We start from the raw sequence: 21494 nt of genomic DNA, 5'->3' as shown, positions 1-21494 counted from the left end.
AGCCATTGAAGAGAACATGACCATCTTGTTTATGAAACTTCCAATTCCTGTAGGTATTCAAGGAGTTGTCTCTTGCACAATACTTGGCAGTCACTAGTCCTCATCCAGTTGGAAGGTTGCTTGGAGAAGAAATAATTGCTTTATAGCTGTAGAGCTGGTTTCTTCTGGTCCTGGTCAGAAGTGGATTTACTGTAGCTATTTTCTTGTCCAGGCCAATCAACTTATTTGTAACTCTGAGTATCAAATGATGTTTTGTATTTCAGTGGGCCACTGAAAGAGGTGGAAGTTAATTTGTCTCTTGAACTTCTGGATTTCTTACACTGACTCTCAGCCCAGCGTCCCTGTAGAACCGTAGGCCAGAACTATGATCACAGCGAGACCCCTTTGAGTCTTCTTGCTGCTGTGACCTTGGGCACTATCTCCATCTGGCTTTAGTGGATATGGCCAGTGGTGGTATTCTGTCCTTGCCTAAAGTACTGGCTCTTGAAAGGAGATGTGCAAAATTGGGTATCAAATAAATTTGGGCTGTTCTACTACTCTCCCTAGGGTTAAGCTAAGGACTGAATGTGTCTGCTCTTACCCAGTTCATCACTGGTGTGTGTCAGGGAGGCTCTGCGGTTGTGATGCAAGTCAGAGGACACTTTCCCAGGCATCACTTCCAGGCTTTGGGGAATATTTTTGTTACACTGCATGAGTTAAGGGGTTTTTTTTTTCTGTTCGTGTTGAATGTGTGCTCACAATCGCCTCACAAGGCAAAGCTTCTCTTCTCATCCAGCCTTGATTTGTTTTGTCAGGCAACTGTTGAGTGGTGTTAGTCTGATATTCCTGTTCACATTGGCATGATTTGCTCAGCCCTGGCCAAAGAATAGTTCTGCTTTCATCTGACAGTCGTTAGCAACAGATGAACCTTGCTATTTGACACAAAAAAAAATCACTCAAACAGTCTTTTGTCAGCTCCCCCAAGGATGTTTGTTTTCACATCAATGCAGTACAGATCCAAGCAAGGAACTTTGTGTCTAACTCTCCTTTCATGTGTCCAGAGTCACTGTGTCCACATGGTGGCAGACAACATTTACGTACTTTGTGTAACCTGCTGGAGCAGCCAATGCTGCTCTCGTGGGAATGATGCTTTTTTGGTTCAGTTGCTTGTCTAATGCACGAGGTAACTAATGTTCACAGAAGCATGAAAGAAAAGCAAAATACTTCTTGACGTATTTTAGTTGCAGTCTAAGTTATATATTTCTAAGTAGCTGCATGGAATGAAAGTCAAATGCTTATGTACTAGTGCCGTGTGTAAGAAACTGGACTGAAATTCAGCTCTTAAATGTGAAAGGAGGCAAGATGTCCATCCTGGCTCTATTAGACTATCTAAGATGTAAGAAAATCAACTTTATAATAGAAACTATTAAACTTTTCCATGGGAAGTTGAACGGCAAAAATGTTAGGACTAGAAATTTGTTTTGGCAATAAACACAACCGAGCAGAAGTGTCTTTAAGAGTTCTGTGGGTATCGGCGTAGATGCAGTGGTTATGACCCTTTGAGTGTAGGATACTGTGACTTGCACACCACATCTTTTATGAGGCCCCTAAACTAAGATCATAAAATGTACAGTTGAGAAAAAAATGCACTGTCTGAATTTGTGGCCAGTTTAACTGCACAGGGAAAAGTGTTCTTGAAAGAGCACAGGTTGAAGCCAGAGTCGAGTCCTCATCTTGTAAAGTGCCAAGCATTCATTTTAATGTTAAGAGGAAGGGACTGCACCTGAAAAACCACAAAGTACCTTCTCCAGCTGCATAGAGCCACAAGTTTTAAGAGAAGGTTTCATTCCTGAAAGTCTCCTATGATAGCAATGGGCTGATGCCTAGCCAGATCATTTAGAATTGGGGAATTTACATATGTTTTTTGCAAGCTTGTTGGAAGGTTTTATTTTTTTTTCCTTTCCTATCACCCATGCCAAGATAAAATAAGTTGAAATGAGACTGAATTAGCTGTAACAACAGTTACCCTTTTATTCAGATGGAAGCCTGCCTATCCTTGCCCACAGGTGATCTGTGCTGGTCAGAAAAGGCCAATGTGAACTTGGGGATGACCAGATCTTGGCTCTTCAACCTGTGCTGGTCACCGCATCTGCAGCTCCATCGTGGGCAGCGCTGGGGGCTGTGCCTCTTGCTCTGCTTGCAGGGTATGGAGCAGACGAGGTGGGGTGAGCAACATGGTTGGGTGGAATAGGAGAGGTGGCACCACTGGCTGTGCCTAGAGTCACTTCCCCAAAATAATTTTGAGGTCTGCCCCCTGCAAGCATGCTCTGTGTGTTAGGTCACTTGTGTACTGTGTAGCTGTCATCATCTTTGTGCTTTAACTTTTCAGCCTTCTAAGTAGTTTTTTTCTTTTTTCTATGTGTTTAAAATAGAACCAAAATTTAGTAATCAAAAGGAAAATGGATCCCTGATACAGTTAAGCTGACATAAACACGTGTGATTTGCCAAGTTAAACTGCTTTGTGGTATGTATAAGCACTGCATTTTGAAATTAGAAGAGATAGGAAAGTGGGAAGTCTGTTATCAAGCCATGGCACAACGTGTTAGTGTAGGAAAAAGATGTAGTGTATAATTTTTCCTAACGAGTAGGGTGTGTGCTCTGGAGACAAAGCTTGACTTTCAGATAAAGTGCTAACACCTGTGGAATTCATGAGCCTCATTTGTGAGCTTCTCTTTTCCTTCAGGAGCCTTCTTGCTTTCTGCCATGTTGCCATCTCTTAATGGACAGAAATAGCATGCTAAAATGCATATAGTTTCCTGAAATCTCACTTGTTTTAATACTAATACATAAAAATTACTTTTAGCTGTCACTAGCAAGTGACAAGCTGTGACTTATTCTTTGCTGAGCTGCTGTTATTTTCATTTCTCCATCCACCCACATTCTTTTTTTCCTCTGTTGTGTAGTTTAATAGATACGTTTGGTGCTCCATGAGGCAGGGTTTGTCTCGTACTTCTATGCATAGGATTTGGCACATCAGGGCACAAATCCTGTTTTGAAAGCTTTGGATATGACAGCTACTTAATTATCCATAAATGTCTTTCAGGCTTATTATAGACTGTGGTTGAAGTGTAGAGCAAGTTGTTCTCCAACAAAAGGAATAAAAGTGTCTGATATGTATTGACTCATTGACTTTTAGATCAGTCCAGAATGCTTGGAAATCCAGAGCTTGAAAGTATTTTGTTTTCAAGAGAGTGGAAATACTGAAGGGGATATTGTATCTTTCTTTGCTGGCCTTGTGCATAATTCATGTGAATATTTTTGAGTTAATATTGTGTAAATATTAAAAATAAGCTCTGGTTCATTTCAGCAAATATAAGTTGCTAGTTGCTTTCAGGGAGGTCATTACTGAATAGTTCTTGATTTAATGCTCCCTGATTTCACTTTTTTAGTTTGAAATATTCTCCGTCATATGAGAAAAGATTACCAATATTGAGCTGTCTTAGAGCCATTTGGTGTTCACTGAGTGATGTTTTCTTCCTGATAGGAAACAAGTCTTACACAGGTTAAACTATTGACTCTATATTCCTTGAACTGAGAGGTTTTCCTATTTGATTCAAAATCTAATCTTGTTTAGAAGTCAATCTCCTTTGCCCACTAAAAGTAGTGTAAGGGGAAGCAGTTCAACTTAGGTGAAACATGGGGCTGGGAGCTGAGAATCCCCAAATTCTTCCTACATTCAGGCTCTGTGGCATGGGCTGAATCACTTGCTCTTTGAGTAATGCTTTCTCAAAGCGAGCCTTTTCACTTGAAGGAGCAGATTTCACAACGCTGGACGAATGCTTTAGAAAAACTGCCTAAAGCTCAGTTTTACCCATTTTAAAACTAGGGCTTTTCCAACATACCATGAAAGAACAAGTAGCTGAGAAGACTTTGTGTTTGCATTACCTGATGGAGTGCATCGTTTGTGCACACTGAAATAACTCTGCAGATTCCTTTTATGCAACATCTTAAGGTACAAGGTAAAGCTGAGCTGATGCCAAATGGGAAGATTGCCTGGTTTTGGAGTGGATTTATCAAAATGTGAAGGTAATGAATAAATGTAGGAGGGGAGTAGGACCACGTGCAAACTTCCAAAACTTTGTATGGATACTTCATTGTATTGCTCTGAACTGTCATTGAGTGATCATAAATACTTTGGGTTGGAAGAACCCTTTAAAGGTCATCCAGTCCAACCCCCCCCTGCAATGAGCAAGGACATCTACCACTAGATCCGGTTGCTCAAAGTCCCATTCAACCTGACCTTGAATGTTTCGAGGGATGGGGCATCTACCACCTCTCTGGGCAACCTGTGCCAGTCAGTGTCTCACCACCCTCATTGTAAGGAAGATCTTCCTTATATCTAGTCTGAAACCTTATCACTAGCAGTGACAAGTTCACAGTCCTGGGTGTGTATGTTCATCTGCCACCTGAGCTGATGAAATAACCCCGATGCAGATCCAGATGCCTGGCTGGTGAGTTTGGGCTTTGTGCTATATTCACACTGATTTCCAGCCAGGACAAGGCAGGTGAGTTCACTGTACCTACCTGTGCGCTCTGAAGACTATTGCCCTCTTAGTGTATATAGGTTAGAAAGCAGACTTCAGGTGTTGGATGAGGCTTTGAGCAGCCTGAGCTAGTGGGAGGTGTCCCTGCCCATGACAGGGGTTGGACTGGATGAGCTTTTTTAAGGTTCTTTCCAACCCAAACCATTCTGTGACTCTTGTGTTCTTGTGCAGTGCAAAATTACACTTGGGCACCTAAATGCATAAAGAAACTATCAGGTTTAAGATGTAGGTACAAAATGTTACTTTCTCCTTCTGGCTTTTGCACATCTGACCTTCTGTTCTGTGCCTGATGTAATGATTTTTTAATACAAAAGCTCAGGATGAATGAGGTCATAGGAAGTAAGTGTACCCGTGCCTTATAATCCAATAAACATCACTTTGTGATACCGAGGCGTTTTAAGAAGTTCTGACCTGAACCTGGAAAGGTTATGCTGTATAGTTTCATCTCATCAAGCTATAATGCAGCAAGACTACAGCCGAATGGTAAAGATGGTTTTAGTTATTTGAATGCCTCACTGGGGAAGGAGGGAAGCTTTTTTGAGGCCAGTAACTGCTCTATCTTCTAAATTGCTTTTTTTAAATGTTCTTTCTGTAAAATGGTCATGGTATACGAGAGGCACCTTTATGGGCAAGGGGGCCCATGTATTTTATTTTTATAACGAGCCCACTAACCACCAAATTTTACAGGAATAGTTTACTCATGTAAGTGGCTGTTTCCCCCAGCCTGCCTTTGACAGTGGTTTCTCATATCCTTACTGGGACAAAAGGCTCGACCCATGGAGGCTGTCGTTTGGGACCTCTCTGGAGAGATATTGTGTTTACTCTCAGGAAAGGCTTCACGAATACGAGCGAGAGAGTCCTGGAGGAAACGCAGCTTTTGGCTCATCTAAATGTTTAGTTCTACAGTGTGTTCTGCATGCACTCCAACACGTACTCCTATTTCCGTATTTTCTTGTGGTCTATCTCCAATAAACGCTATTGCTGTGAAACCAAAATCCAGTATTAAACATTGCCTATTATCACATTTCAGTTTTAAATATTAGAAGAAAACTACTTCATAAATGTTTGGCAGAATATTAAAAGTTGCTGAACATTAGCATCCGGGCTGCTGCTGTGTTTGAATAATGATCAGACTTTGTATTCTGGTGGATGTGAGGGGAAGAAGCAGATTAATATAATTCTAAGGCAAATCAAAGAAGGCAGAAGGGAATTAGATCTGTTATCAGATGATAATATAGTTTCCGTGATCACTGCTGGGTCAGTTGTGTACTTCGATTTCATGCATGAATTTCCCCTGCCTTTTAAATGGAAGTGAATTAAAATTCTTCAATCTGAGCAGAGAGGAGGCTGTTCTTGGGTTGGAAGGCCCAGTGGCTGTGAAGAAGTTACTGTATGAATTCAGTGAAGTTTAAGAACTGAGTCAGAGCTCCATGTTCACCTAAGGTGTGCAAGCACTTAGCTTTGATTGCTGTCTATATGCCTTATTTGTTATCGCTAAATCAAAATTGTGATGGGAGTGCTTTAAGATGGCTTTAATGAAGGCTTTTTTAAGCATGCTGGCTCAGCTTTAAGGAGCTTTAGAGCCTGTGCCCAGTGGATTAATGAAGGACATGGATTTTCAAGGATGTTGACGTAACTTGTTTTTCTTGTTAGTTTAGTACTCTTAGAAGAATTGCAAAGTAAACATCTGCTTTTCAGAGTGGACCTCTGAGCAGCGCTAAAATCCACTTGGGAGAGGAAGGCAGGCGCTGGCATATCACCATACAAGTCAGCGTTTCCATAAAAATAGCCGTGTATTTGAGCAGTTCCTCTTATTTGGATGAGGGATGTCACTACTGTGACAGTCTTCTCAACCCTGCTTTCAGAAGGAGCAAACAGGACTTGAAGACTCGTTATTATCACAGTGCTTGCTCTATTGCTTTTCTCTCTCCTACTTATCCAAGAAGCTGGAGGTAAAAAAGCACCTTGGTTAGATTTACTTCCAAACTGTGATAGATGTATACTGACAGTCCTTTAAATATGAAAAATAAAAATGAATTTCAAATGTTTAGTTTTGAGAGACGCTATCTAAAAAGCTAATTGATACCAGAATGTGTTTCCCTAATGTTGCAGCTTAAGGGTTTTTCAGTAAGCCCACAGAGCTGTTCAGAGCTAGAACAACTGGCTAGATTTAGTAAAACAAAGGCTAGCAACATGTTAAGAGTGCAAATAATCGAAAATGTTATAATTTCCCCCAAAAGGTATAAACACACACAACTGTTTATATAGCAGCAGGCATTATTTCACTGATCCCCCAAGGTTGTTTATATAGCAACAGGCATTATAACAACACTTTCTGTTTTCATTATTGCAGTGCTTAGTCATCTGAATCCCAGCCAGTGCTCCTTCATACTCTGAAAAGTCATCCAGGATCTTGTAAAACAATTAACGATGTCATTTTATTAAAACTTGCATTCTATATTTCTGTCCCAGCGTTCGACATCCTCTGAAAACCTTATGTAAATGCTTGGCTTCTCCCCAATCCTGCAAACTTGATTGAAAGAACACTTTTGCTTCTATTTTTGTTTGTGGCTTTTCACATTTGTGGAGCAGATGGCCTCTTTCAAATGCTTGATGCTATCAAGAAAATCTCCTTATTGAACTGAAAAGAATTCGAAATTGCTCTTCACTGCCTTAACAGTATGTGAGCTTGCATAGTATAGTAGTGGGTTAAGTCCACCTCTTGTATAGGTACGGACAGTGATGTAACATCAAGGACCAGTTGCCTGCAGCAGAGACTAAAGGAAGCACAAAAATGCTGGAGGTTTCAGTGTAGTCTCGAGTATTATGCATAGCATGTACCAAAGTGGCTGGAATTTTGAACTTTATTAACATCATCTGAGTTGTAAAACTGCTTCCACATGTCTTAGGACAAGATGGATATGGCTGAGGAAACAGTATGGTAAATGATGAACAGATGAGTTCAGAGTTGGAGTCATTCTGTGCTCCCAAAAAAGGATATTCCAGTCCAGGTACTCTGTGGTTTCTGGCTGGAAGTAAATGTATATCCTTGTATACCATCAGTCATTGAACACTGTTGCAGGAATTAGTAAAGGAAATGGACTATTCTTCTTTGCATGAAAATGCAGGATATCGTTATTTTTCTGAAGAGGCAGCCTCTTAGTGGTAAAAGCCCTAATTTTGATCTTGGGTGCAATTTGATACTACCCAGAAATAGAAAGATAGCTAATTGGTTTCTTTTAAAGCCGACTTATTTGAAAAACTTTAATACTTCTAGTGCTGCTAATGTTCTAGGAGACTAACTGAACTTTGCAGGTTTGTATTTTAATTAGTTAACAAATGAGGTAGCTACATGTGTCATGATTTGGTGAATGAATGTTTTATTGTGAAATTATTACCTTTAGGAAGGTGGTGACCTTTTATGTTGTCTGACATGATTTTAGTTAAATATACTTGTCTGGTTGATAAAATACATTACCTGGGAGCTGCTTGGATGGCAGGAGGGGTTTAGAGATGCTCAGGAAGGAGCTGATTCACTGCTGAGGACAGACAACGTCCTTCCAGTAGAAGCTGAAATGGTTGCACAGAAGGAAATACAGGTAGAAACTGGAGCAACTGAATACTTTAATTTGTTTTTAACCTCTTCCTAGAGACTCTAAACCAATTATGCCCGACTTGTTACGAGTTAACTTTAATTTGTTTGTCATGCCTCCTCACCTATGGCTGAAACTGTGGATGTGTCACTGGAACAATTTTCTTTGTCTTTGTTGGAATTAAGTGTTTAAACATTTTGTTAGCAAGCTAATACAAATTTTAAGAATAAAATACCTTTCACTCTGAGAACCATTTAAGTGCAGCTTACATCAACATTTATGGCTTTCTGTGATGTTGGAATAAATAGCAAGTATAATATAAAATACCCACTAGTGTGACAGGCTTGTCTTTTATAGAGGTAAACTTGACCTTAATATAAATTTGACCTCCTTTTTCTTCAGAATTGTCTGTACAGGTATTTTCTGAAATTATCTTAGGACAAATAAAAACCCCCCAGATTTTACAAAATCAGTCTAGACAGTTGCCTACTGACAGTTATAAATACTGCCTGTCCTTTTCACAAAGTCTTTTTGTAATGCTGAGATTCTTGTAGTGTCCGAAATTTGGGGTACAAGTCTTCTGAGAAAGGAATCAAATTGGATGAATCTAGAGTTCTCTAAAATCTTGTAAAAACATGAATATGTCCTTTTTTAGTTACATTTGAGTAGCCACTCCTTTGCACCTAGTTAAATAACTTTGAATGATGTCAGTTTAACATAGAAGCCGGTGTAACAAAGGAGAGTAAATTGTTGAAACCTCCTTGAGATGAGTCAAAGGAATTAATCTGTGTAATTGAAAGAAATTACAAAGTGAGATTTCTTTTTTCCTTAATTGTCAGTACCCTTAAGTTCTTCTGTCTTGAACTATTCATAAAATTTGGTGTATCTAATCTGCTACATCTTGTTTCTGTGGACTAAGAGTTGCTGGTAACTACTATGAGAGCAGGCTCCTGTCTGAGGTGTCTGATGTTTTTAGCTTATTTGTTTCCCAATTCACATTTACTATGTGTTTTTATTCAATCAGTAACATTTCACACTGCACTTGGGAAAACTGTGTTCTATATATGAGCTAAATATTTGTATGGAAATGGCAATTAATATTTTATTACTTGAACATCATTAATGATTTGCTCACAGTCCCATGGAGAATACACAGTCATAAATGTGAACACAAATCTTGGACACTTGTTCACTCAAATTAAACCAGGCACGTTTTCTTTGGATGGCCGGGTCTGTAATATCCTGAAGGAACAATCTCATCTTTAAATAAAATGCTGCTTTTGCATTTCCTTTGGAAACTTAGTGTGAGGTGGGTAGACATGGGTGATGCTTGAACTGTTGAAATGTGAACTCAGAACCAAGACAGCACACGGTCACCTCTTTCTGCTTTTGTTTTCCTTCCCAGACATCATGTTTCACTGCCCTCCTTCCTGCCTTTTTTCTTTTTACATCTTCCATAACATTGAGCTCTATCTTTAATTCCTTCTAATGCTCATTGACAAAGCAGCTGACTTCTCACTATATTTTTCTCTTTTTAAATTTGATTTTGATGTTAAAGGGTGCTTCTATGAATCCTGCTGTAACAGCTCACAGGCAATGGTGCTGTTACTGTTGCTTAGTGGCTTACTGTTTATTGGATGAGGTGGAGTAACTGTCTGTGGATGTGGCTCTTAAAAATCGGCTGTTAAAAATATTAAGGTTAAGGAAAGGTGTATAAGAAATACTTTACCCTTTGGGGAAAAAAAAGGAAGTCTTTACTAATGATGCAGCAATGGCAGAGGGTAAGAGTAGGAGGAAGAGGAGTTCTGCTTTTTTAAGTAAAAGAGAAATCACATTTTTTCTTCCTCCCTGCTCCTGTTTACTGCGTGCTATACATGTAGTGGAATCTCTACTCAGTAAAGGTAGATTTCTTTTTTGGGGTGTGTGAGACTACTACAGATCACTGTGAAGTAGGAGTTAACCTTGTTGCATTAATGGGGAGGTAATTTTGGAACAGGACTAAAACCTGGGAAGCAACTCATGGTTCCGATGCTTCAACAGATTTTCTTTTGATGTTTTTTTATTTTATTTTTTTTCTGTCCTTAGAAGGCACATGAGTTTTTCAGTAGTTTCTGGGATTACTTTTGTAGATTTGTTTTGTAACTTCATTATTGTGAGCTTGTATCGATACAGACACATATGGTAATAGTGCTTTGTTTTTAAGCTGTTACAAAGCCGAAATAGAATGCAGTTTCTAAAAGTTAAATCATAATTTTTTTCTAAAGGCTTCACAAAACTTGCATGTTAACTTTACTTACTATGTATCTCTCCTGTTTGCAATATGAAATTGTGTTTTAGCAGAAACTGGTTTTGCTCATGTTTCGGTACAAGAATTTCGCGTGCATTCCTCTGACCTTGGCTGCTGGACATAGATCCCTTAATCCAATTCTTTTCATGCTCTGAAACCTTAGAATTTAAGGATGACTGTAAAAAGAGGTATTCTATGAACATTTGATTGTAGTAGGAAGAACAAATGTAATTGTTTTGATTTTGTTTTCTTTTTTTTATTTCTTTTGCCCGAGGCTAGTTCTTTGGTTAACCAAATCCACTGTAATCCCATCAGGAGAATGTGGTGATCGTTTTGTAATTTATATTGTATGGTTATCTTAATCCACGTTCTGTCATTGTAGCAGAAAACATGAATCCAAGCCCACCATATGACTTGGCTGTGTCCATATGGAAATAATAAACTGTAATAAATGGCCTCCTGTTGTACAAGCAGTACCGAGGATGATTTTCTTCCAAAGCAATTTTTCTTTTTAAAACTCGGACGTGGATAGAAATAATTCCCAAATTCAAGAGTCTTTTCTGTGAAAATGTGGCCCATAGTTTGGGAGAAGTCAGAATTCTTTCTAACCTTTTTCTATACCCTGCTTTCATGAATTATTGAAACACATGTGTAATTCTAAAAAAAATAATTGAACTTTGAGTGGAATTGTTCCATGTTTTAGCAAGTATCTCTGTAAGTATCAAATTTCGGCAGGGACTGTATCTGTATATTGGAGGCCAGCTGTGACTTCTAGAGGATTTAGTATCTGCTGAGAGCTGCATCTCAGGTTGATACTGCTTCGTTCCAATAGTCTTAAAGATACTGGAATTTAGGGATTTTTTTTTTCATATTTTAACCACATATGAGTTAAATTTTTCCTACAAAGTTTCCCTGAAGTTCTGAGATTCAAACTTGAAATACTTTTTCCTATCCATGTGCTCTTTTTTTCAGAGGTATTTTTAGTTTGGGAACTTCTTAAATAAATAGCTTACAATTACCAGCAGTGGCAGTCATGTTGTGTACTTCATTTGATGGAGTCAGTGTATTGAATCTTTTCATTCATGTTTGCACCCATATAGGAGTTAATTCTTGGGCTAAAGTAAGTCAGTGTTTGAAGCCTTTCTCTTAGCTCCATGGTATTTGAGTGCTGGGTTTAATTATAAGAATAAGAGCAGCAGTTTAAATGTTGATGTAAACTGTGTGAGGTTTAATTGTGTGACAGTATGGATTTTTACTTTACTAGTTGATTTTACTGTAATAATCCCACTACTGATTCGAGCATACGTTGATACACTCAGGGTTACATGACACTTGTGCACAAATACACGTTTTGAATCAGTGAATGTAGAAGGGTGTGCTGAAATTTGGTCTGTTCACTCAATGGCTCTGTTTTTATTAAGCTGTGTGGCAGCTCTCCTGTTACAGGTAGGAAATGGAAAAAGTGTAATGAGTTTTCATAGCCGAGTTGACTGATTTATTTTGTCCCTGTTCTTGGGTGGGTTTTGCTAACACAAGGTTATGAGTATTAAATGGAACATTTCCTTAAGGGGAATAGATGTCTTGGAACTCCTTGATTATCGTTCACTTTCTTTGAAAACCCAATAAATTAACTGACCATAATGTTATATTCATTGGAAACTGGGCTTTGGAAAGTGGTGCTAATTTTAGTTTTTTCTGTTCTTGTAGCTTAGATATCAACATGGGCTGAGTACTCCGGATCTAAGGCAAACTCTTCCTAACCTGAAAAACTTCATGGAGCTTGGGCTAATGGTTAGATGGTAAGTATTTTTTTTATAATTAAAGAGGTGCATGCTACAAAAAATTTAGCTGTAAAAGTTTTTCATATGCGGGCAGTTCCTCTTCACAAGAGGTAAGCATGCCTGGTGAAGACTGTGATTTCCCCAAAATACAGGCCATGTAAGATGTCTGGAATATTCTGTTTTCTTCTGTTCTTTTAACATCATCCACGGGATGGGCCCACAGCACTTCATTCAGGAGTGGGAGGGATGGGGGAAGACTGTTCGAAAACAAGTTGCGTGTTGATTGTTGTTGCTAAATAGGAAGCTACTTCAATGAGTAACTAAGGGTTGTAGTAACCTTCCAGGGAAATCTTGATGCTTCTGCTCTGATGCATTCTGGAGAATCCAGACTCACTTTCTGCTGTCTGTGTAAAAAATCAAAGCAGACTGGTTTCTATGTTATAAGACTAAAGTTATTGTAGGCTTATCTTGCAGCAGTTGTTTGAGCATGAGGCTTGACCAATTCTCCTTAAGCCCACTGAGATAAACTATAGTAAATGTGAAAGGCAAGTTGTCCTGGTTTCACTGTGATAGAACAACAAAATCAGTTTTCTATTCAGGAAATGCATTTCTGAGAAGACTGCAGTACTTGATTTTGTGGGAATAAGGTTGATAAGACACTTCATTTTATTTTTAGGTCAGATCTGGTACGTAGGTTGCCATACTGATCAAGGTCTTTAGCAGTTTCGAGTTTGTGAGGTGCAGAAGCTGCAGGGAGTGAAAACCAGGGCAGCTGACCCCAAGCTGGCCAACAAAATTATTCCATACCATAAATGTCACGCTCACTATAAATTGGGGAGTTTGCTGGGGATGGCCCTCTTTCCTCACTGGCTGCCGTGACAGGAGGGTCTTGGCCATCATTCTACTTCTGAGGCATATTCCTCTGCTCATTGTGGTTATCACACCTTGCGACCACTATATCAGCTGAGTATAACTCTATGCACTTTATATTAATATTGCTATTAATACTGCTTTTTATTTATTAAGTCTGTTTCTGTTTCAACCCATGGGTCTCCTTTCCTTTTCCTGATTCCCCTCTCGAGGTGAGGAGGAGTCATTGTGTGATAGAACAACTGCCTAAGTGACAACACAAGTGTATTTCTGCAGGTGTTAGATGCTTTGTAGTCTCATTTTTTCAGTTTGTGGTCTTTGAATTTTGCACGCTTGTGCAGTCTCTTACCTTAAGCAATTATTTTGTCCTGCATTCTCATCTTCATTCTTTGGGTGCCTCAATCCTACCCAAACATAGCATTGTGCTGTTTTAGGATCCCTAGGTTAATTATTCACTGGCCCAAAGTTGCACAGGTCTTGTGTGGTCTCTCTGTCATACCTAGCCCCACACAGGTGCTCTGGACACTCCAAGGTATTGAAAATACCATCCACTATGAGGTATCCCCACGAGGTTTTGCTGCCAGATGCTTTGGTGATGGATTTGAACTCCCTTGCTGCTTCAGTTTATCTGAGAAATAAATTATTCTGGCATATAGGATGCTAAATTGAGGGGAAAGAATGTGTCCAGTCTTCCTAGCAAAAACTAGTTATTCTTAATAAGATAATGAACAACAAAGCACTAATAGCCAAACCTGAGCATTTTGGGGCTGGTATATGGCTTTTAGGGGAGACTCAGTACGAGGCTTGAAATAATCTTTAAATCTGATGTGAAATGACACTAAATATTTAGGCACTGGCCCTTTTAACAGTAGAATTAAAGCTTTCTAGTGCTCTTCATGTTATAGCTGAATTCCTTACGTGTTAAACCAGCAGCAGTAGCAAAGCCTCTGTTAGTGTAATGCAGACCAGCCTCTTGCCATGTGTGGCAAGTACAGAAGCAGCATAGCATAAGGTAGATTTTTTTTTTCTGGTGATGGAAATAATGGTCTGAAATTAATGCAGGAAAAGTGTTACATGATAAATGGTTTGGGGTTGAAAACAGGAGGCAAACTGCTGATACATAGCCTAGTCTTATGTCCCCATTTCTGGAAATTTCAAGGATTTTATTTTTCTGATAAGGTTCTTATTGCTGCATTTTAGTAGTTTACTAAGCTTTAAAAGTCTTTTTCGTTCCTGGACTATGTAGAACATAGGAAGAACAACACATCCGTTCTGAAGACAGTATGTGACCACGCATGCTTTTCTGCAAAAATGAATGCAAGCTTTTTGTTATTACTCAATTTGAAAACTGTAAGAGCCAGTTTCAGAGTTAATGCCTCACAGTAGCACAGCTCAATATATCAGACTTCTGGGACAAAAATTCTACTGCGGTGGGTAACAGTGATGAAAATCCTCTGGGACGTTGTCATGCCACAGCTCTTTCCAGTCCTTATTTCTGTGTCACGCTTTATCTTTCATTCCTTGCACAGAAATACTGATCCTTATAAACCCTAAGCTAGTGTCCAAGTCATTTACTTTGGGAGGAGAGGAGTAGGAAAAAGTAGCATCTCTGAGCAATATCTTAAAAAATGTTGCCTGATGAAAATTCAACTCAGCCAACAAAACAGTGGAAGTAAACAGGCCCTAAGAAAAGGAAGCTCAGTCCCTTCTGCAGTTTTGTTCTGTCAGTGATTTCAGGCAGAGCTGGAAAGATTCTCTGTGCTTTTCTTCTTATCCCTTAGCAAGATGCATACGTGAAAGCTTTTGTCATTGGAAAAATATTACTGCCAGTTTTCATGTGGTATCCCTCATGTAAAAATCCTTAGATGCCTTGTGGTCACCTAAGCAAATCTGAAAATGAAAGGCCAAAATACCTAAACCATGACTCTCTAGCACTTGTGTATGCTCATCAGTAGACCGGGAGGGGTACAGGTCATGGATGTGTCCTTCAGTCTTTGAATAAGCAGAGGTAGGATGAATCTGGTCCATGTTAAATGGGAATAATTTTCGAAGTGTAGGTATCTAAGTTCTGGAGTCCCCAACAAAAGAAGGACATGGAGCTGTTGGAGCGAGTCCAGAGGAGACCAGAGAGATCAAGGGACTGGAGCACCTCTGCTATGGGGACAGGCTGAGAGAGTTGGGGTTGTTCAGCCTGGAGAAGAGAAGGCTCCAGGGAGCAACCTTCCAGTTTCTGAAGGGGTCCCACAGAGAAGGTGGGAAGGGACTTTTTGCAAGGGCATGGAGTGATAGGACAAGAGTGTATCGCTTTAAACTGAAAGGGTAGATTTAGATTAGGTATAAGGAAGAAATCCTTTACCGTGAGGGTGGTGAGACACTGGCACAGGTTGCCCGGGGAAGCTGTGGATGCCCCCTCCCTGGCAGTGTTCAAGGCCAGGTTGGATGGGACTTTGAGCAGCCTGGGCTGGTGGAAGTGTCCCTGCCCGTGGCAGGGGTTGGACTGGATCAGCTTTGAGGTCCCTTCCAACCCAAACCATGCTGGGAGTCTATGATCTGTTCTTCCTTTCTGGTGTGTACTGGCTTCGAAGAACTGATAATGGAAGCTATAGTTACGCCTTGAAGGTTTTGCCATCATAAAACTAGAGCATTTTTTTTTCCTATAGGTGATACACAGCCATTAGCAAGACAAAACACTTTTTTTTGGCTGGGTAATATTTCAAATTGCAGGTATATTAAGCATAGTTTTCTGGGAGTATCACATTCCCTCCTCCCCCCCCCATGCCTCATTTCCTTCGCACCTCCAAAACCTTGTATGAACAGTTGTTCATTTTGAACACTTTTTTTGTAAGGCTAATGATTCTAAACAATGCTTCTTAGTACCTCCTAATAATATAAATGGAAATGAGGCTTTACAGGGAGTCTAGCCCAAGGGGAAAACTGGCTAGACTTTCATAATTGGGCATTGCGGTTGAGCCCATACACAGAGTACAGATGCCCACTGTCTTGTGGATATTGTCTGATTACATGTATTTAAACAAGCATAAAAGCCACCAGCTGTTAAAATGAAGGTTTGAAGGAATTTTTTGTTTTTCTCGATACTGTAGGCAAGTCATCTGATACCCTTTGCCACAGACTGTAGTCGTTAAAGTATTTCCAGGTTATGAGAGCAGGAACATACAGAGCAGTGATGGGTTTTTCTTATCTACAACTTCATTTACACTGCCTGGTTGGTTTGGTTTTGTTGTTGGTTTCCTTCCTTAGCACTGTAGCTGCATTTTGCAGAATTGAAGCTCTGTCGAGTCATTATTGAACTGGTAAAAACCAACACTTACTCTGTACTTATTTAACTCCTAGCCCATGCATACTCCTCGGTTTTGCTTTTGGCTAGAGACATCTGTGTTTCTTTGCAGTCTGGAATGGAACTGACTCCCCTAGATATTCAGGAAAACTGAAATACTTCATTATTTCAGGCTTAACCTCTTTCTCTCATAAGCATCAATTTAGATTTGCGTACAAAATAGTTTCTTTACCCCTCCAGATTAAAAAAAAAAAAGGGCAACCAAAACCAATACCAATCCCTACAGATTTTGTAGAAGAGCTCACCTATTTCATACTTGTATTGGAGGAAATCTGTCATCAAAGTCTCTGCTTGAGGCTTCCATTGTTCTGCCTTGAGCTCTGGGCCAGCCCTTGGCCCCATTGAAGGTCTGCAGTGTCCGGTGCCTTTGCATCAAGGTTTAATTGCATTGCTGCTGGGTCCCTCTGCTTGGTGAGATTTGTGTTGTTTTGGTTTCTCAGGCATGACACTTAAATGATTAATATGTGTTTTCACATCCCAACACGTGTGATTTATTGCAGCAAGCTTGCAGGTCTACAAGCTCTGCTTCCCTCTTCATATCTCTCCTGGCACCTATATTCTGCTGTGTTTACTTTTCTTCCCCCTTACCCCTACTACGAAGTATTATTTTTGCTGTATGTAGACAAAATCAAGACAGATCAGTTGGTTTCCACACACTGTTACAGAGGCTACAGAACTGCAAACACTTATTTTTCTGATATCAAATCTAGATGTTGACTCTTAAGATGAAAGATGATGAGCCAAAGTTGTTGATTTAGGCTGTCCCAGTTGTGATCCCTCAGATCTTTTCTGTTTCCTTCTGGGAATAATTCTCTCATTTTCAAATTTTTTTAGTCCTGGTGTCTCACTGGCTTCCAGAAAAGCAGCTCATTTTTAAGATTAGCTTTTGCTGATGGAAAAGGCCCTATGCAGTTTTTCTCTTAAATTCTTTCTCTTTTGAGTATGCAGTTTATTCCAGCTTTTGAGAGACACCAAATCTTTGCTTATGTGTAGTCTGTACATTTTGAATGTTGTTTTATTCCTTTCTGTGTGTTCAGATTTCTCTTTCACAAGCCAGCCTCTTTAGATCCTGGTTGCATTAAGTCAAGAGACTCTTTCATTTTCTCTCCTATTCTTCCACTTAATTTTATTTACTCTGTGTGACTTTTGAGGGACAGTATTTGTGATTATTAGAGGCAAGTAAAGAGCACACTGCAGACTTGAGCAGTCCAGCGAGAAGGAATTTTTTCCTAGTGAATGGATTGTACAATAGGCTTATCTAGTGCTGGCAAATACAAGATACTTCTTTAGAAGATCTTGCCTGTAGTCAGGGAGATGTCCTTTTGAGCCTGCATTTAAAAGCTTTACCCAAAAATACTTGCGTGCCAAGGCTTAAATTTGTTTCGAAGGTACGTCTTGATTCATATACTGCTAGATTCAAGAAGAGCCCAAAACTGAATGTTTGAGTCAAGAAAACTCTGGTAGCTTAATTTATGATTTTTATTTTTTTTTAAAGTATGTGTAGAATTTCGTAGCTGCCAAAAGATGCAGTTTCACCTTAACTTCATGTTGGCAGCCTCCCTTTGCAGCCCTGTCACTGTTGTGCATTATTTAACCAGTAATCTCTAAGAAGGTGAGAAACTATTATTGCTTTTTAGCACAGTTGACATGATATTGGCTCGGAGCTGCGCTTGGAGCTTCAAACATTTCAGATGGCTATAAACCAACTTAAACACCTTCATTTAGAGTTCTTACTGCCATGAGGTCATAGTTTGCAACAAAAAAGATCAAATGGTGTTTAAGTTGTTTGGGTTTTTTGGTTTGTTTTTTTTTTTAAAAAGTCTTCTCATACCAAAGAGCTGTAGCTGTGGATTTTGGCTTTTGGCCAGACAATCAAGATTTAGTATTTTGACCAGCTGTGATCCAGTAATGTTCCTCAGAGGAAACATTTTGTGGGGAGGAAAAGATACATATTTGAGTCCGTGAATTGTATTCTGTGTCTCATACTGCTTTACAGTTTCTCTGAGCCCCTTGCAGACAGATTAAATAATAACAAGTGGATCTGACTGAAGGGAGTTTTTTCTTTTTATCAAAACTGCAAATGGATTACAACCAGAATCTGTTCACGCAGAAATTAACTTTAGAAATGTTTGTGTCCTACTTCAGTCGCTTTGTCTCGCCTGTTTACAGCATGGACTCTGAGTCGTATGCCTTGGGTCTGTAAGAATGCCCAAATGGACTAACTATTAACTAGTGAAAACTAATATTCTGGGGAGAAAACAGCTACTTTGTAATTTTGCTGCCAGTAAAACTTACAGGTGAACTTAGACTGTTATGAATTGACTTTTGAGATTTGGGCACAATTGAAACATTGAGATTGTTGATGATGTAATTCTCTTATCTATAACTTCCAATAAATGTGACGTTTCTTTGTCTTTTTTTTTAATTTAGGAATCCTGCTCCCTTGTGGGAACTATGCATACTCCTATATGTAACCAGGTCTAGTCTGTTCCAACTTGATGACTAAAAGTCAATGAGGCCTGATGACAGTTCATCAAATTAGATTTTATACTCCACTAGTCACAGGCCGTTCTTTTTGGGCAGGTGTCCACGTCCGTTTGCTGTTTCAGAACACTGACCAAGAAATTGTGGCTGGAAGCTGAACCAGCTCAGCCCTTGTCATTCAGGTCAATGTTGTACCTCAGAGTGAAGGGCTGCACTGCTGCAAGCCAAACTCTTTGCTGATGATGGTAACTTACAGTCTCTAAAGTTTCTGGGCAATTGGATGATAGTTTTCAAATGCAATGTGGGTTTTTTTTAATATATTTTATCAATTCTTTGAACTGTGAAGCTGATAAAGCATCTCTTTCTCTGGACTTTGCTTTGATGCAGTGCTATGAATTCTGGTAACAGTAGTTCCTCAAGGAAAGTGCAAATAGAATAAAGACCCTCCAATCAGATGCTAGTTTTCATTAAGATTAACAACAACCTTGCATTTCGGAGCTCTGTGCCCTCTGTAAACAATTACTTTTGAACCAAAACCTCAATTTGACTTCTCACCCTCACCTGGAGGGAGGTAATGGAACAGGAAAAGATCCTTTGACTTAACTGCTTAATCCACTGCACCTACAACAGTTTTGTTTTTATTTTACTTGCCTGCAAGGCTGTGACTGTTGTTTTGCTTAAACATATACAGAGAGCTATTAATCTTCTCCTGTTTACCTTCCAGACATTCATCACTCAGCCTGAATTACTTGCCTAGGTTGCCCATGTGGTCAAGAAGAGGCATCCTGAGAGGGGTGGCCGTCCCACTGACCACAAACAGGTCTCAGATGGGTATCACCCACCCTTCTCTCCAGTGCTCATTTTCTTTCTCCAGTGACTGTGGGAGGTGCCAAGGCAATGAACTCGTAGATGCCTGATCTCCAAAGTCTTTCATGCATATTTACTTTTTGTCTAAACGCCTTGGATGATACTGATGAGCAGTGAAAGCCATTCTATTGACTTCATTCTTGCTTTCTCAGATTTGGGCTGTTATCCCCGTATTTATTCCTGACTGAAGCTAAACCCGTCCTATTCATATTTATTGGCAGCAATGGACAGTATCAGAAATTTGCCAGCATATGTCTCCAGCAGCTTAAAACCTGGTTTTCCAGTCTTAAGTAAGCTCCATTTCATTGCATGTAGTTTAAGGAACCTGGCTGCATGTGCCTTTTGTTCTAATTCATTAGTTTGAATGCTTGTATGATAAATGAAGATCATTTCTGCTTTACTGCCTTAAGGGACAGCCCTTACGTACTCTATTAACTGGGAAGTTATTTTGTAGACGGGGAAGATTAGCTTTGTGTCGCTGCGACGTTTAGGCTGTTAGATCACTTAATATAGATCATTCTGCCAGTTCAACTTACTAAGGAAGGGAAGATTTTTTTTTTTGGCTGCTGCACTGAAGAGGTATTGTTCAGGCATACATAACGTGTTAGCTTGAATAGCCTTGTCATAACAAGCTCTTTAAAAACTTTCCTGTTCCTGCAAACTAATTAATTTCTCACTCACTTGCTTGTAAGGCCTAGATTTACAAAGGAATTTAGGCATGTTTCTTTTTATGAGGAGGTTACATTTACATGCCCACCAGAACAGTTTGTAAAGCTGCTTCTCTTGAGCTAATTAAGCACCACAGATTTCATGTTGGTTTACTCAGACACTTAGATTTCTTCTGCTGCTGCTTCTTTCTTCTGCTTCATAGAAAAGTTGCTGTTGTGTCTAAATTGGACTGAACAGGACTTGCTGAAGGTAATTTGAGGTTTGCCAATTAGACAGTCTCATGCCACGCTTAAGTCTTTGCCCTTGCATTTTGCTCACCAGTGTGCCTCTGCAGCTTCAAGAGCTGGGATTAAACCTAGGATTGCTTTCTGCTCATCTTTCCTTACACATTGTCTTCATCTGAGATGGCTCTTGTGAAATCTTGCAGCTTGTGCTGCAAGGTGATATATTCAACAGGAGGACCCACTCCAAACCTGTCTGTAGGCTGGTGTGCAGACCACTGTGTTTGTGACTTGTCTGGACCCTTTTCTGACTACTTGCATTTCAGGCAAGAGCTTTTATCACTAAAATACTGTGTAAAGAGTAGATAACCTTGTGATTGTTTGAGAAGCACTCATCTGTACATAAATCCACAAAGTACAGCTTGAAATTCTTCCAGGATTAGATTTTAATCTCTTATATGCCTATCCGAAGGCTGTGGATGGTTGAGTAAAATCCAGAGGAATGGCAGATTTTCCTATAAACCCTTTTTTATCATTGTGCCTAGATCAGGAGATAGGAAGCCCTCACTGCTTTACAGGGTGTTACAGATCTGATGCTTTGACATCAAACCTCTTCCCTATGCAGTGGATACTCTACAGAATAGTTAACACAATGCATCTGTCATCTCTGGTACGTGGAGGGAAGATACCCTTTTTTGCCTGTGTATCTTGTATTATTCTATCTGTTCCTGGTCTTGCTGCTTATTTCAAATGTGTGGGGTTGTTTCTCTGAAATCTGCAGCCC

At 39.6% G+C, this 21494-nt stretch overlaps 1 protein-coding gene across 1 annotated transcript in view; it reads left to right on the top strand.

The window, feature by feature from the left end:
• UVRAG (UV radiation resistance associated) overlaps positions 1–21494 on the top strand; it is a gene marked incomplete at its 5' end in the record, with an annotated part of 53934 nt that overhangs the window by 27687 nt on the left and 4753 nt on the right. The window contains one exon of the mRNA XM_010187213.1: positions 12171–12262. Coding sequence (XP_010185515.1) covers positions 12171–12262 — 92 coding nt within the window. The remainder of the gene's footprint in view (positions 1–12170; positions 12263–21494) is intronic.

The sequence above is a fragment of the Mesitornis unicolor genome, unplaced genomic scaffold (assembly GCF_000695765.1).
Source record: "Mesitornis unicolor isolate BGI_N332 unplaced genomic scaffold, ASM69576v1 scaffold2806, whole genome shotgun sequence".
Taxonomy (NCBI): Eukaryota; Metazoa; Chordata; class Aves; order Mesitornithiformes; family Mesitornithidae; genus Mesitornis; species Mesitornis unicolor.
The sequence above is the reverse complement of the archived record's forward strand: the minus strand, read 5'-3'. Positions and strand labels throughout refer to the sequence as shown.